Raw genomic sequence first — 15,981 nt, 5'->3', positions numbered from 1 at the left:
CCCAAAACTGCACACAGTACTCCAGCTGCGGCCTCACCAATGCCCTATACAGCTGCAGCAAGACCTCCCTACTTTTATATTCAATCCCCCTCGCTATGAAGGCCAGCATCCCATTCGCCTTCCTGACCACCTGCTGCACCTGCAAGCTGGGTTTTTGCGACTCATGCACAAGGACCCCGAGGTCCCTCTGCACCGTCGCCTGCTGCAGTTTTTTGCCACGTAAGTAATAATCCTTCCTACCGTTATTCCTACCAAAGTGGACCACCTCGCACTTGCCAACATTAAATTCCATTTGCCATTTCCTGGCCCATTCGCCCAGCCTATCTAGATCCTTCTGCAGACTCTCCACACCCTCCACGCAATTTGCCGTTCCACCAATCTTGGCGTCATCAAATTTCGACACCATTCACTGAGTTCCGTCCTCCAGATCATCTATATAAATGGTAAATAGCTGAGGCCCCAGCACCGACCCCTGGGGCACTCCACTAGTTACCAACCACCAATCCGAATAGAACCCATTGACTTCCACTCCCTGCCTCCTATTTGACAACCAATCCTCTATCCATGCTAACACCCTACCCCCCAACTCCATGTCCCCTGACCTTCTGCAATAACCTCTTGTGAGGTACCTTGTCAAACGCCTTCTGAAAATCAAGAAAGACCACATCCACCGGCTCTCCTCTATCCACCGCCCTAGACACACCCTCATAGAACTCCAGTAAATTTGTCAGACACGACTTCCCTTTAACGAAACCGTGCTGCGTCTGCTCTATCAAGCAATTCCCCTCAAGATGCCTCGCTATTTCCTCCTTGATGACGGATTCTAACATTTTACCTGCAACAGACGTTAAACTAACCGGCCTATAATTCCCTGCCTTTTGCCTGGCACCCTTCTTAAACAACGGTGTAACATTAGCTCCACTCCAGTTCCTTTTTAAAGATTTCAAATCCTTATGCATTTGTCAAAAGTATGGCGATAGAGTAAAGAAGCTAAGCATGCCTGATCCCACCACCCTTGGATTTTTCTACGGCTGGTCCACTGTAATAAATATGTAATTGTGCTTTGCCGACATAAGAAAATGTACTGAAAGTGCGGTTCAAATAACTGTAATCTAGTCTTTTCCAGTGGTGTGAAAGAATGCTGCTGCAGCTCTCAAATGGTTCAAAGCACGCGGTAGCGGAAAAGTACTTTCATAGATGTGACATTCACTGTAAAAATGTTGGAATAAAATCAGTGTTGTAAAAATATTTTATGTTTTTATAGCAGTTTGATTTGATCTATACCAAGTTAAATTTTGCAGGTGCAGTGGCTTCAAGCCGGGTACGGCACAATGAGTCATAACAGTAATTTTACCTCATTGAGCGTCTTCCCAGTGTCTACTGTATGCATTGGAGTGCCTTTAGTGTGGTGGAGATGTTAACTTTTGTTCAAGAGGGAAAATGTTGCTCATCAATGTCTAAGATGTCTAATTCTACAGTTAATCTTGCTAGTCTCAAACTGTCTTTATCACTATACAGTACAACTCATATCATGTTGATTCTTGTTATCCTATACTTCAGAAGTAATTTCAGGTTAGCTGTGTTCACAAGGAGGAAATATCAAACCATGAAGGGGAACAGACTTTCAAGATCTTTTCAATCCATGGCATTGAGTTGTCTGTCATGTAAATCTTGTTTCCATGGTTTGTTTTCTCACTCATGTTGGTGCACACATGTCTATTGTGCAACAAATGCTTTATTTTTGTCCAGTGGTTTAGACCTGTATAAAATCCATAGAATCCCTGCATTGCAGAAGGAGGTCATTTGGCTCAAAGAGCCTGCATTGACCTTTCGAAAGAGCATCTTACCCAGGCTCCCTTTTGTGCTGTTAACATTACGTGAGCATAAACATCATTGGAGTGTAGAAGTCTGATGAATGAAAATCCTACCAAGTAAGCTACATAACTTACTTCCCAGTGTTGCTTTATGTTTCAATTTTTGTGTTTGAATTATTCAGTCATGACATGTAGGTGTCACTGGCAAGACCAGCATTTGCTTGTCTCTGCTTACTCTTGAGAGGTGGTGCTCCAGTCTGCATGGTGAAAGTATTCTAAAATGCTGTTAGGCAAACTGTTTCAGGATTTTGACCCACATAGACTAAGGAATGGTGAAGTGTTTCCAAGTAAGGTGTATGAGATAATTTTACTGTGCACCTGCAGGTAAAAGGTTTGTGAGATGCTGTTGAAGTGTTAAAGAAGGCTGCTGCGTATTCTGGATGACGTGCACTGCAGTCACTGATGAGTTTAAGGTGCTGGATGAAGTGACAATCAAATTGGCTGCTTTGTCCTGGATGGTGTTGAACTTAATAAGTATTGCTGGAGTTGCACTCATCCAGGCAAATGAAGAATATTCGACAACATTTGTGACTTGTGTCTTGGAGGTAGTGGAAAGGCTTTAGGGATTCAGGGGGTCAGTTAGTCCTCTCAGAATACCCAGGCTCTGATCTCTTGTAGCCACAGTATTTATGTAGCTGGTTGACTTTAGTGAATTGGTTGCTACTCATTAAAACTGCAGATTTTTTTTTAAAATAACTCTGTTTTAAAGTTCTGATTAAAAGTTCAAGGAACAATTTTTGGCAAGCCAGAAGCTAATATAGGCAAGCTCAGAAAAGACCTACTTGCCAATTAAAACATTTTTCAAGCACTGGTTTAACTCTAAAATCTTTGCTGCACATGATATTTTAAGCGTACTTTTTACAAACTTTTGCTTTGAACTATTTGAGAAGTGTTTTTTTTGCACTGAAAAAGTCCACTTTAGTTATTCTGTAAGCAAACACTGCGTGAGAAGTGCGAAAAGTAATTTAAGCATGGAAGAACAATTGATCAGCTCCTGTTAAAGCTACAAACAAATTAACTTCTTTGACATTATTCTCTATTTCTGTGACATGATATTACTTTGAGTGGTAAGATTGTGCTGGTGGTATTTAATTTGTTTTAACATACGGACAATTTCCTTGAATCCTTATCGGAAGTGTATGGCTGCTACCTGTAATAACTGGCTAAGATTTATTTTGTTTGACATCCTTGGATGTTTCCAACCCCCAAAGTTGTAGTTGTTTGCCAGTTTGAATGCTTCAACAGAGATCATCCTACTGGTTGCTAAGTTAGAGACAGATAATAAAACTAATGATAAAAAAACCAGTACATACCTAACACAGTGTGTACTTGGAAGGTCTAATCTGACCATAATAAGGAAATGATTCATGGGAAAGCAGGCTGAATAGTTGGGTCCCTTTTAAGAATTTAAGACCTCTGAAACTGTAAAAATAATTGTGGTGGTCAAAATGACTGGATGTTGCTTCATCAAATGACGCCAAGCCGTTAAAATGTTACTGTTAAATATTTTGCATTTAATTTAGAATGTGGAACAAGAAACAAAATTTCTTTCACATTAAGCATGATGAAGCTGATTCCACCTCCATCCTGGATGAGACTTATCCATACTATTTGCTGTCCTATTTAACTCTGAGCGAGAGCTTCTAATCCCTAGCCCTCTTCATCATCAAGACTGCCTGCTTTCTTCTCTAATATGACCCATTTCTCTCCCACTCCTGCTGAAATCCTCATCAATGCTTTCAACCCCAAACCTCAACAATTCCAGTGCTGTCCTGGCCAACCTTCCACTGTGGCGGCACAATGGTTAACGCTGCTGCTTCACAGCGCCAGGGACCCAGGTTCGATTTCCAGCTTGGGTGACTATCTGCGTGGAGTTTGTATGTTCTCCCTGTGTCTGTGTGGATTTCCTCTGGGTGCTCCAGTTTCCTCCTACAATCCAAAGCTGTGCTGGTTAGGTGCATTGGCCATGCTAAATTCTCCCTCTGTACCCAAGAAGGCACCAGAGTGTGGCGACTTGGGGATTTTCACAGTAACTTCATTGCAGTGTTAATGTAAGCCTACTTGTGACTAATAAATAAACTTTAACTTTAAATCTTCAACTTTTCGTGAACTTGAGCTCACCAAAACTCCATTTCCTGTACCTTAACTCGCACCACCAGCCCTGTGTTCATTGACTTCTTGATTAAGCCGTACGTCGAATTTAAAATTATCATCCTGGCATTCAGATCCTTTCATGCCTTTGCCCTTCTAATCTCTAACCTCCTATATCCCTCTAATCTTTAACCTCCTACATCCCTCTAATCTTTAACCTCCTACATCCCTCTAATCTTTAACCTCCTACATCCCTCTAATCTTTAACCTCCTACATCCCTCTAATCGCTAACCTCCTACATCCCTCTAATCGCTAACCTCCTACATCCCTCTAATCGCTAACCTCCTACATCCCTCTAATCGCTAACCTCCTACACCCCTCTAATCGCTAACCTTCTACACCCCTCTAATCGCTCACCTCCTGCATTCTTCTAGGGACATTAGTGTTCCCCCCCATTTGGCCTCTTGTGCTTTTGCCCCATAATTGGTGGCTGTGCTTTCAGCTGTCTAGGGCCTAAATCCCTCTCAAAGCCCCTCCAACATTTTACTTCCTTTCAAGTTTCTCCTTAAAACTTACCTCACCTGTCCAAATAGTTCATGTGTCCCGAGGTCAGATTTTGTCTAATAATTCTCCTGTGGAGTACTATGGGACATTTCACTCAACTCAAAGTGTTAAATAGTTGCAAGTTGTTGTTGATGTGTGCATGACAAGAGATGAATTCTAGACGTAAAATGTTTCCAAGAGTGCTTCTTGCCTTGCAATAGATCTTTTTCTTATATGTAACATGAATAGATTATCTGGTATTAAATCCTTAACGCAATATCATTTTATAACCAAACTGACACTTTTGTATTCATGACCTGAATGAAAGTATTAATGTGCTTTACAAAAGTGCACGTTGAGAAACATGCAGTTCTGCTGTCCGATACTAATGTTCAAACATTTGTTTCATATGAAATGTTTTATTTACTACTTTAGTCTTAACCAGTTTAAAATCCAGTCAGGTCAACACCTTTGCTAAAATAGAAAATAAGGAATTTCCATTTGGGTTGGTTAACTATTGGTATGCTTACAGTAGTGTAACTTCAAGCCCTTTGTATTAGAGTCATAGAGGTTTACAGCATGGAAACAGGCCCTTCGGCCCAACTTGTCCATGCTGCCCATTTTTGTTAAACCTCTAAGCTAATCCCAATCGCCTGCATTTGGCCCATATCACTCTATACCCATTGTACCCATCTAACTAACTAAATGCTTTTTATAAGATAAAATTGTACTTGCCTCTACTACTACCACTGGCAGTTTGTTCCGGACACCTATCACCCTGTATGTGAAATAGTGGCCCCTCTGATTGGTGGAACAGCAAATTGTGCGGAGGGTGTGGAGAGTCTGCAAAAGGATCTAGATAGGCTGGGCGAATGGGCCAAGAACTGGCAAATGGAATTTAATGTTGGCAAATGTGAGGTTGTCCACTTTGGTAGGAATAATGGTAGGAAGGACTATTACTTACATGGCGAAAAACTGCAGCATGCAACGGTGCAGAGGGACCTCGGGGTCCTTGTGCATGAGTCGCAAAAACCCAGCCTGCAGGTGCAGCAGGTAGTCAGGAAGGCGAATGGGATGCTGGCCTTCATAGTGAGGAGGATTGAATATAAAAGTAGGGAGGTCTTGCTGCAGCTGTATAGGGCACTGGTGAGGCCGCAGCTGGAGTACTGTGTGCAGTTTTGGTTGCCGCACTTATGCAAGGATATTTTGGCCTGGGAGGGAGTGCAGAGGAGGTTTACTAGGCTGATACCGGAGTTGAGGGGGTTGAACTATGAGGAGAGGCTGAATAAACTAGGCTTGTACTCGTTAAAGTTTAGAAGAATGAGGGGAGATCTCATTGAGACATATAAGATGATGAATGGGATGGATAGGATAGAGGTGGAGAGGCTCTTCCCGCTCAGAAAGGACAGTAGGACTAGGGGGCACAGCCTCAAGATAAAGGGGGGGGCGGTTTAGAACAGAGTTGTGGAGGAACTTCTTCACTCAAAGGGTGGTGAATCTCTGGAATTCTCTGCCCGTTGAAGTGGTGGAGGCTGCCTCACTAAATATATTTAAGATGCGGGTTGATAGGTTTTTGATAGGCAAGGGGATTAAGGGTTATGGGGAGAGGACGGGAATGTGGAACTGAGCCACAACAGATCAGCCATGATCTTATTGAATGGCGGGGCAGGCTTGAGGGGCTAGATGGCCTACTCCTACTCCTATTTCTTATGTTCTTATGTATCTCTCTCCTCTCACCTTAAACTCTAGTTTTAGACTCCCCTACCTTTCGGAAAAGATATTGACTATCTAGCTGATCTGTGCCCCTCATTATTTTATAGACCTCGATAAGATCACCCCTCAGCCTCCTACACTCCAGAGGAAAAAGTCCTAGTATATCCAGCCTCTCCTTATAACTCAATCCATCAAGTCCCAGTATTATTACCCTCATTCAGATTTATACACTTTGAAAGCATGACATTTTCTGCGTTTCTTGGCCAAGTTAGCATTGCACCACCTTGTAACAAATTTTGACACTTGTAAAAAAAAAATAATTTAATGGACTAGAATTGTGAAATTTTTAGGTTTGGTGTTTATAAATTTTAGAACTAGATGCACAGTGGGTTAGAACAGTGTTTTTTTTCATCTTACAAGTGTCAAAACAATAATTTAATGAAATAGAAATGTGAAATTTTCAGGTTTTGTGTTTATAAATTTTAGAACTAAGATGTACGATGGGTTAGAACAGTGTTGTTTCATTTTTGAAGGCCAGATAGATTCACTGGCTGACTACGGGGAATCCAAATTGAACGTAATTATATAGCTTTAATACAATTCCTAGTTGTAGCCCAGAGCTTAGAATTTCCCATAATTTGGCATTAAACTGGTTTGCAAATGTTTCAATGGTGACTTGCAAAGGGAAGGAAAATATGACATTGATGAAATAAAGAGTACTTTTCTGAAGTTGGGAGTGATCTGCGAAGTTGGGGAAGTGTAATAGGAGTTCTCTTGGCATCGCGTGCCCTTATTTTTTGTGCCACAGTGCAAGTTCCATTTTGGTGGCTGTGCCTTGTGGGTTGGCATAATTTATAGTGTTAATAGGATGACTGCTTGGAAATGCGCAAGTGTACGCTGCACATACACTTTTAAAATTTTGTGGCAGTCGTTCTCTAACCTTTTAGGTTGAAGAACCTTTACAAATGAATTAATAATCTTGTCCCCCTCCCCCTCTAAATTATAATACTATATAACACCCCTAATATGAAAGCATGTAAAGATGATTGTGTTTACTTCTCATGGCAGGCTTTCTTAAAATTATTTAGAAGCAGGAAACATGATCTTGTGATTCTTAACCAGTGTTCAAACGAAGCCATGTTGTATGGGTTATTATTGACACAGGAAAAATTTGCATAAAGAATTAATGGAGGTGATTACTTTTAAAATCTTATTTTTTAACACATGTTCTTTCACTTTGTGGCCTGTTTCAGATAACTGGAGAATCTGCATTAAAGACAACCACTCTAAAATCACTTGGGCTCACTGGTGGTAGTGCCATAATTAGGTAAGAAACCAACTGAACTTGAGCAATCATATTTCAGTGAAAACTGTTACTGTTAAAGCTATGATCTTTACCTCTTGTGATTAGCAGGAAGTAATCATTCTAAGTAGAAGTCGGTCACCATTTGTAACCAAAATGCGTTTTCAGGCATTTTGGCCCTGCCACAAGAAACTTAAAGGAAAACTATGGGGGGATAACACTTATATCTGAAATAAAACCAGAAAATGGTGGAAGTGCACAACAGACTTGGCCAAAAAGAGAACAGGCAAGTTCATATTTCAGTTGGAGACCTTTCAACAGACACCGTTGTGATTTAGGGTCTTTAACTGAAACATGAATCTGTCTTTCCTCCTTTCAGACTGACCTGCTCTATATTCACAACAGTTTCTCTTATTAAAAAGTCCCATTTGCTGCTGTTTGTATATGGCGTATTGCTGTGTGCAGAATTTCTCAGCAAAACTTGCTGATAGTGAAAAATGTTCTTTATGAAGTACTTACATGTTGCGCAAGGAGTTATTCCACAAAATCTTCCTCAAAATTAGAGTGCAGCATGTTAAATAAAATTAATGTGCCTGATAGCTGACAGTTCTGATGTCTAATTAGACAAAGCCTAAACTATTGGGCTGAGATAAATAGTTTATCTTTAAAGAGTAGGCTATTGGCATTAAGGCTATTGTGGATAGCTGGATTGATTAATGGCACTCACTAAAGGACAAAATGAGGCAAGGGCATATTTGATTACTGAAGGGTGTTGTGGGCCTTGAAAGTAAAGCATGTTTATAAGTGAAACAGCATGCAGTATACTGTAGCAATCAGTGGGAGCAGGGTGGGGAAGTAAGACTTGCTCTTAAATGAAACTTGCTCTTATATGACTTGCTTTTAAGTGAATTAACCTGTTTTGAAAAGTAGTAATGGGCTACATATGTTTCTGCGTAATCCTTATTTCATTTCTTCATATGGAATGTGTTAAAGGAAAATCCTGATTCTTGACAGCCTTGGGACAGATTATATACTTCAGTTGGCAGGTGGAATGTAATTAAATTTTCAGGACAAATTCTCAAAAGCATTGTATTTTATTTTCTGCCATATTTGCATGGTTGAATGCAATTTCTGAATATGAAGTATAGTAATTCTATCAAGTTCCAACACACTGAACAAAAATCACAAAAAGTAATGAACCATCATGTTTTTTTAATTTGTTCTTGGAATGTGCCTTAGCTGGCATGGATGCATTTATTGCCCATCCCTAGTTGTGCCCAGAAATGGGTGGTAGGCCACCTTCTTGAACCGCTCATGTTTCACAGTAATTTTATTTTACAACTAAGTGGCTTGCTAGGTCACTTCAGAGAGCATTAAGAGTGAGCTACATCGTGTAGACTAGTCATGTATTTGGTCAGACCACATAGTGTCCATTTAAAGTTTACACAAAAGCCTGGCAGCTTGATGTAATTTTTCTAAGCTTTAGCCACAAATCACCAGATTTATTGAATTGACTTTCATAACTTACATTAATAGGATTTGGCTACTAGGTGTGAGTCCGCTATGATAGAATCTGACAGTGCAGATGGAGGCCATTCGGCCCATCGAGTCTGCACTGAACACAATTCCACCCAGGCTGTATCCCCATAACCACATGCATTTACCCCAGCTAGTCCCCTGACACTAAGGGGCAATTTAGCATGACCAATCCACCTAACTAGCGCATCTTTGGACTGTGGGAGGAAATTGGAATACCTGGAGGAAACCCACGCAGACATGGGAAGAATGTACAAACTCCACACAGTCACCCAAGCCAGGAATTGAACCTGATTTCCTTGCTGCTGTGAGGCAGCAGTTCTAACCACTGTGCCACCGTGCCGCCCTAACACATGATCACCACTGATTTAGCACTGGTAATAGATATTCAGAAGCAGAATGAGATAGAGTCATAGAAGTTTACAGCATGGAGACAGGCCCTTCAGCCCAACTTGTCCATGCCATCCAGTCTTTATCATTAAGCTGGTCCAAATTGCCAACGTTTGACCCATGTCCCTCTATAACAATCTCTATATCATGTAACTGTCTAAATGCTTTTTGAAAGATAAAATTGTACCCACCTCACTCGCATCTCTGGCAGCTCGCTCAGACACTCTCAACCCTCTGTGTGAAAAGAATTGCTCCTCTGGATCCTTTTTGTACCTCTCCCCTCTCATCTTAAACCTATGCTTTCTAGTTGTAAACTTGCCTACTGTTGGGAAAAGATTTTGGCTATCTACCTTGCCCCTCATTACTTTATAGACCTTAATGAGATTATCCAGTGAAAGAAGTCCCAGTCTACCCAGCCTCTCCTTATAACTCAAATCATCAAGTCCCAGTAGCGTCCTAGTAGACCTTTTCTGCCCTTTTTCTAGTTTAATAATATCCTTCCTATAATAGGGTAACCAGAACTGTACACAGTATTCCAAGTATGACCGTACCAATGTCTTGTACAACTTCAACAAGATGTCCCAACTTCTGTACTCAATGTTCTGACCAATGAAACCAAGCATGCTGAATGCCTTCCTCACCACTCTGTCCACTTGTGACTCCACTTCCAAGAAGCTATGAACCTGTACCCCTGGATCTCTTTGTTCCAAAAATCTCCCCAACGTCTTACCATTAACTGAGTAAGTCCTGCCCTGGTTTGATCCATCAAAATGCATCACCTCGCATTTATCTAAATTAAATTCCATCTGCCATGCATCAGCCTGCTGGCCCAATTGATCAGTTTCCCGTTGCAATCCAAGATAACCTTCTTCCCTGTCCACTACACCACCAATCTTGGTGTCATCTGCAAACTTATGATAGTCTTGGTGAATTAAACTTTACCATTGTGAATTTTAACATAATACCCTTTATGACTTTAATGCATTCAAGTGCTTTTATTAAAGGTCAAAATACTTTTAAAATTATTTAGTTTGGAAATAAGGAATCAAACATAAAGCCTCTAGTTTGGTATACAATATTGATAGTTGTATGCTGTACCCTAGTGGGGTGATTTATTCCCCGTGCCATTGCTTCCTCTTTTTCAATTAGCTTTCTCCTTAGCCGCAGAGTTTTAATTTGTCTCTATTTTTATGTGCATTCAGTTCATGTCAGTATTTGGGGCTGGATATTTATCTACTCCTTTCTCCTCTGTTATATATTGATGTTTCTCTTTTTGTGGATGTGAAAATGCCTGCAAGCAAAGACTACACATTTATTCAGTCCTTTTGGAAATGATGTCCTTTACATCCCAATGTTGCCTTATCACCTTTGGTAAGGTCCCATATCTTTGCTCAAATTGCACCTGTGATATTTATTGCAATTTCATTTTAATTGTTTAGAGATGTGGTTCCCATTATTTCAAGACTTATGTACCAATATTCAAAAAATAATTTAAGGGCCACAGCTGTCACAGATGGATCCTATTTAATTTTGAAAATTTTCTACGTTCAAAATATCTCTTTTGTGTTGTCTTGACCCATTCATTTGTCAATTAAACTGTGATCCTGTACACGCTCACCTTACATTAAGACTCCATTTCTGATCTCGTAATTGAGTGAATGTCAGAAACATTGAAATTTAGATATTTTGCTTTTCCTTTCTGTCTTGTCAACATAGAGAACTGGTTTTGATAAGTCAGGATTCCTTGAAGTACATTTTAAGTGCTCTTGGTATTGAAATTAGGTGCACACCAGTATCATGGCTAATATGAAGGCTTCAGTCAGGCAATTGAACACCTGAGTCTGCAAGACCTTGTTCTGAAAGTTCTTCATATGCAGCCCTTTTGGTCAGACTCCTCACCTCAAGGAAGTTCCTTAAATTGCAGTGGCTCCATCACCATGTGCCATGTGTATTTTAGTTTGTTTACTATAGCAAAATAAAAGCTTATATCACTTGCCCTGCAGATTTCTACTTAGCTTTGGTTTGGCAGCCCAGTGCTGCTGCTTTCTTTGCCTTTCTCTCCAGCATTTTTTGAAGTTTCTTAGAAGTCACTTGTAGAGGAAAAAAACCTTTTATTTATGAGCAACTATTCCTTTAAAGAGAAGAATACATCTCTGAGTCGTAAACTGATTAACTGCACCTGTGCTTTTGGTCACAGAAAAGGCATTAATGATACCAATGATCTGAAGCTGATGTAATTCAATGTTGGATTAAATAAAAAATGAGAAATACAATACTGGTATATGTAGAAACATTGTGCATTAACATCTTTGTTCTTTGCATGTTCCAGTAGTGCAACAAACCTTTTTACATTGTATTATCCAACTAATTTACTCTTCATGCTTTGGATTTGGATGTGCGGATCAAATGTAATATTTCCAAGTTGGTAGATGATACAACGCAAGGTGGGAATTTGTGTTGTGAGGAAGTTTGTGTTGTGGCTCCAGGAGGATTTGGACAGATTTAGTGAGCGGTTAAGAACATGGCAGATGGGATAAATGTGGAAAAATCTGAGGTAATCTATGTTGGTAAAAGGAACAGATGTGTAAAGTATTTCCTAAATAGTAAGAAATTCAAAGTTGTTCAAAGAGATCTTGGTGTCCTTGTCCATAAGTCGTTGAAGGCTAGTATGTGCAGCAAGCTATTAGGAACACTAATGAAATGTTAACCTTTATCACAAGAGGATTTGAGCAGGAATAGTGAAGTTTTGCTTTAATTGTACAGAAGCTTGGTTAGACCACACATGAAGTATTGTGTGCACTTTTGGTCCTCTTACCTCAAAGGATATTATTGCCAAAGAGAGAGTGCAACAAAAGTTAACGACTTATTCTGGGGATGGTGGGACTGTCTTATGAAAAGAGGACTGAACGGCCTATTCCTATATTCTCCAGAGTTTTGAAGAACCTGAGATGATCTCATTGAAACCTACAAAATATTCAAAGCAATAGACAAGATAGATATAGGTAAGAATGGGGGGCGGGGGGGGCGGTGGCGGCGAACAATTTCAAAATAAGTGGGATGCCACGTAGGACTGGGGTGAAGAGAAATTTATGTGGCATTCTCTATCCCAGATGGCAGTGGAAGTTCAGTCATTGAGCATGTTTAAGGTACAGAATGATCGATTTCCGATCAACAACATAGAGGGTTATGGGGATAGTATGGGTAAAAGACATTGAAGTGTCCGTTTAGCCATGATCATATTCAATGGTGCAGCAGGTGTGACAGGCTGAATGGTCTGTTCCTGTGAAAGGAGTACAGGCTCAAAAACAGCATAAAGATAAACATTACTGTGCAACTGACACAAATGGAAGCATCACCTACATGGACATATTGAGGACTAAGGAGGTCACAGGATTTAAAAAAAAAATTCATATATGGAAGAATGTTCTAAAATTGAAGATGCTACACCTGTAACATGCTGAAGAGCTCCAACGGCAAGGAGCTAAAAGACATTGGAGGAGGTGAGGAAAATAAACCAATTTACATCAAGAATCAGAAAAATCTTAGCAATAAATTGAAACTTTTGTACAAATGCTGTTCACGTAGTTCCTTTGTTTCAGCCTTGTTAGTATTTGAGAATAAAGTGTGTTTTTGTATGTGCTGTTTGCAGTGTTAAATTCATCTTAGAGAGAAATGAACATTGTTAAAGCAGTAAATTCAGTTGTGTAATCTGTTTTACAAATTTTGCTTTGTTCTATTCACAATAAAACAAACTGAAGCCAAGCTTTGGATGGACCCTTGCCTCCTTCACCGTTGTACATAGTACTAGTTGCTGAGAAGGACCTGTGGCAAGGGAGCATTCTGTTTCACAGGCGCTGAGTGGGGCAGCAACTCAACATCTTCAGGGATGGATACTGTCTCAGAATTTCAACCAGAGGCCTTGGATGCTTGATGGAGGTCATTTGGGAAAGGTCTTGGGAGTAGATTGCAGGGTTTGCCTTGGCGTATGTGAGTCACCTATGGTCATGCCAGTTGCGCTGCTATTTCATTTGCACTTGAGCATTACCAGACTGCACATTTTTAATATCTTGATGAAGCGTTCCTACCCTCAATGCAGCAGACTGGGACATGGCAGATAATAACAAATGCGCCACTAGAAATTTGAAAACACTACTTTGAGACATAAATGCTAAATTCCACAATTAGCATTCTTGACTTTGAAATAGTTCGCTTTAAGAAGATTAGAATTCTGGGTTGCGCACTTTATTGCTCCCTTTTTTTGGAGGGGGTTTGTGTCCTTTCTGTCACATGGATTCATTGTTGCTGTTCTCTTTGACACCCCTTTGCGATAATTGATACAGTTCCCGAGAAGTCAAAAAACCGAGGAAAAAGGCTTTAATTTTTATTGAAGCTCATACTTTAAAATGGTGACTGTTACTTGTGGGAGCATGGCTGTAATTTTGAGTACAGGAAGGTTCCACAAAAAGCAGTGCGATGAATGAATGACCAGTTGTACTATTTGTCACAGTGCGGTTTGAGACAGGAGTGCTAACCAGTCCAGTGAGAGAACACCCTGCTCTTGAGTACTACTGCAGGATTTTAAAGCCTCTGCTAGCAGGTGGACAGTTTAACATTCCAACCAAACAATAGAACTTCTGGCAACAACTCACACTGCTAGTATTTCACAAGTGTCAGTTGAGATTATGTGTTGAAGTCTTGGTGTGAGCTTTCATCCCACAACCCGTTTGATTCAAGGCAACCAACTGAGCCAAGCCACCTGGTAGCCTTTTGTGGCTGATGGAAAAAAAAAAGCTGTGCCAAAAGACATTATGGTTGAGGACACATTTGAATGAAATAAACAGTTCTGCATCTAAAAAAACATATGATTAATTCTAGACTATTGTCTTTGGCTTCCATTTTCTGCCCTCATCTTTATTTGCAGAGGTCAAGTTGCCTTGTTCATACATTCTAAGATGGTACATTTGCACACCTTAATACAACAATGGTATTTTAGGTTGAATAGCATTGCCAGCAGAACTGTTTCATGCACCTTGATGCATAATTTTCTGAAAGTAGTGTTCTTTGCATCACAGCATTAGCTAATGCAGATGCTGCCCGACTAAACTAATGAAACAGTTGCAGGGCTAAATGATTAGCAGGGTTAAGTATGCAACTTGGGCTTTAATTCTGTATCATTCTTTCACATAGGTATGTTTTGAAGAAATCAAGTGTGGATGGACAAAATGAACCAATGGATTTGGCTGCAATTTCTGACAAACAGCCAGTGAACAAATCTGAATCGAAAACTGTGCTGATTGAGGTTGTTGATGGCTCTCCTCTTGAACCAGATCCTGTTTGTTCTGTGGAGGATTCTAGTCCTAATGGGTTGAACACTGTGATTAACTCGAGCAGAACTGTGGAGGTTTTTGTAGAGAAGAAAGTGCCACCAATGGACTTGCCACAAGAACAAAGTAAAGACATTGCAGAGCCTTTTCAAAAGAAAGATGAAAGCATGTTGCCAATTGAACAGATCAGATCAGAGCCATCAGAAAAGCCAAGTGATGGTTCAGCTCAGCCTGCTGCTCCTGAACCACATCCTCCCTCGGAATGTTCTGGTGTTTCAGACCATGTTGCCTCATCTGCAAAACTAAATGAAAGTCCTGTGCTCACCCACTTTCCAGAAGGCGGTCCGAAACTAGGCCAGTTACATACAGATCAAAAACACTTTACCCCTGGTGAACCATCAAAGGCAACGACACACTCTTCTACTCCAGCTGGTCCACCTCATCCAAAGAAATCCAAGCAGTCACCGCCGAAGGTAGGAAATTAGATGTTGGTTTTGTTTTAACGGTTTTGTTCACTGCGGTTGCAGCAGGTGCAAGGAAGCTGTGTGTTTTGGACCCTTAGCTTGTAGTAACAAGTCATGCTGCATTTCTGCCAGCATCTTTGTTTCTGAAGTTACTATATAAGCATAAAAGTCTTCAATTCCAATGGAAGAGTTATTTTTCCCCCCTTTGCAGATAGCATCTGTTTCAACAACTGTGATGTGATAGTCATGTAGCAACTTGAAAAAACAGTCCTTTGTATTTTTGGCATTCCTGGCCTTTCCTTCCTCTGATAATCTTAGACTTTTAAAACCCAAGTTTCATTTTACTTAGTCACTTCCTTTTGACTTGCCTTGTCTGACTTTGAATCTTCCTGATGCTGAATTACATGATGAAAGTTAAATATTCTTCCTTCGATGTTCATTCCAAACTACTCACAGACCAGTTGCTGTATTAGCTGGCTCTACTTTAGGAATTCAAGAGGTTTCCAGTTACCAACGTTTAATTCCTTGACTTGGTAATCATGCCACATCTACACTGCTGCAAACAAATGATTGGGATGGCTCTTAAAACCTGTTGGGAGTGTGGGAATCCTTGATGAAACTTCCCTATTTGTCGCAATTGGCAGCTTATAACAGCTCACCGATCAATGTTAAACCTTCCTTTGGCAAACTTCAATACAAATCTTTTGCTTCAGGTGTTCAAGTAGTCCTGAGCAATGTAAGT

At 40.3% G+C, this 15,981-nt stretch overlaps 1 protein-coding gene across 1 annotated transcript in view; it reads left to right on the top strand.

Annotated features, from left to right (window-relative positions):
• aspscr1 (ASPSCR1 tether for SLC2A4, UBX domain containing) overlaps positions 1 to 15,981 on the top strand; it is a 230,930-nt gene that overhangs the window by 69,213 nt on the left and 145,736 nt on the right. The window contains exons 6-7 of the mRNA XM_080209458.1: positions 7,476 to 7,549; positions 14,639 to 15,248. Coding sequence (XP_080065584.1) covers positions 7,476 to 7,549; positions 14,639 to 15,248 — 684 coding nt within the window. The remainder of the gene's footprint in view (positions 1 to 7,475; positions 7,550 to 14,638; positions 15,249 to 15,981) is intronic.

Source organism: Carcharhinus amblyrhynchos, chromosome 21 (assembly GCF_965287045.1).
Source record: "Carcharhinus amblyrhynchos chromosome 21, sCarAmb.v2.hapA, whole genome shotgun sequence".
NCBI lineage: Eukaryota > Metazoa > Chordata > Chondrichthyes > Carcharhiniformes > Carcharhinidae > Carcharhinus > Carcharhinus amblyrhynchos.
This window is presented reverse-complemented; position numbering and strand designations above follow the sequence as displayed.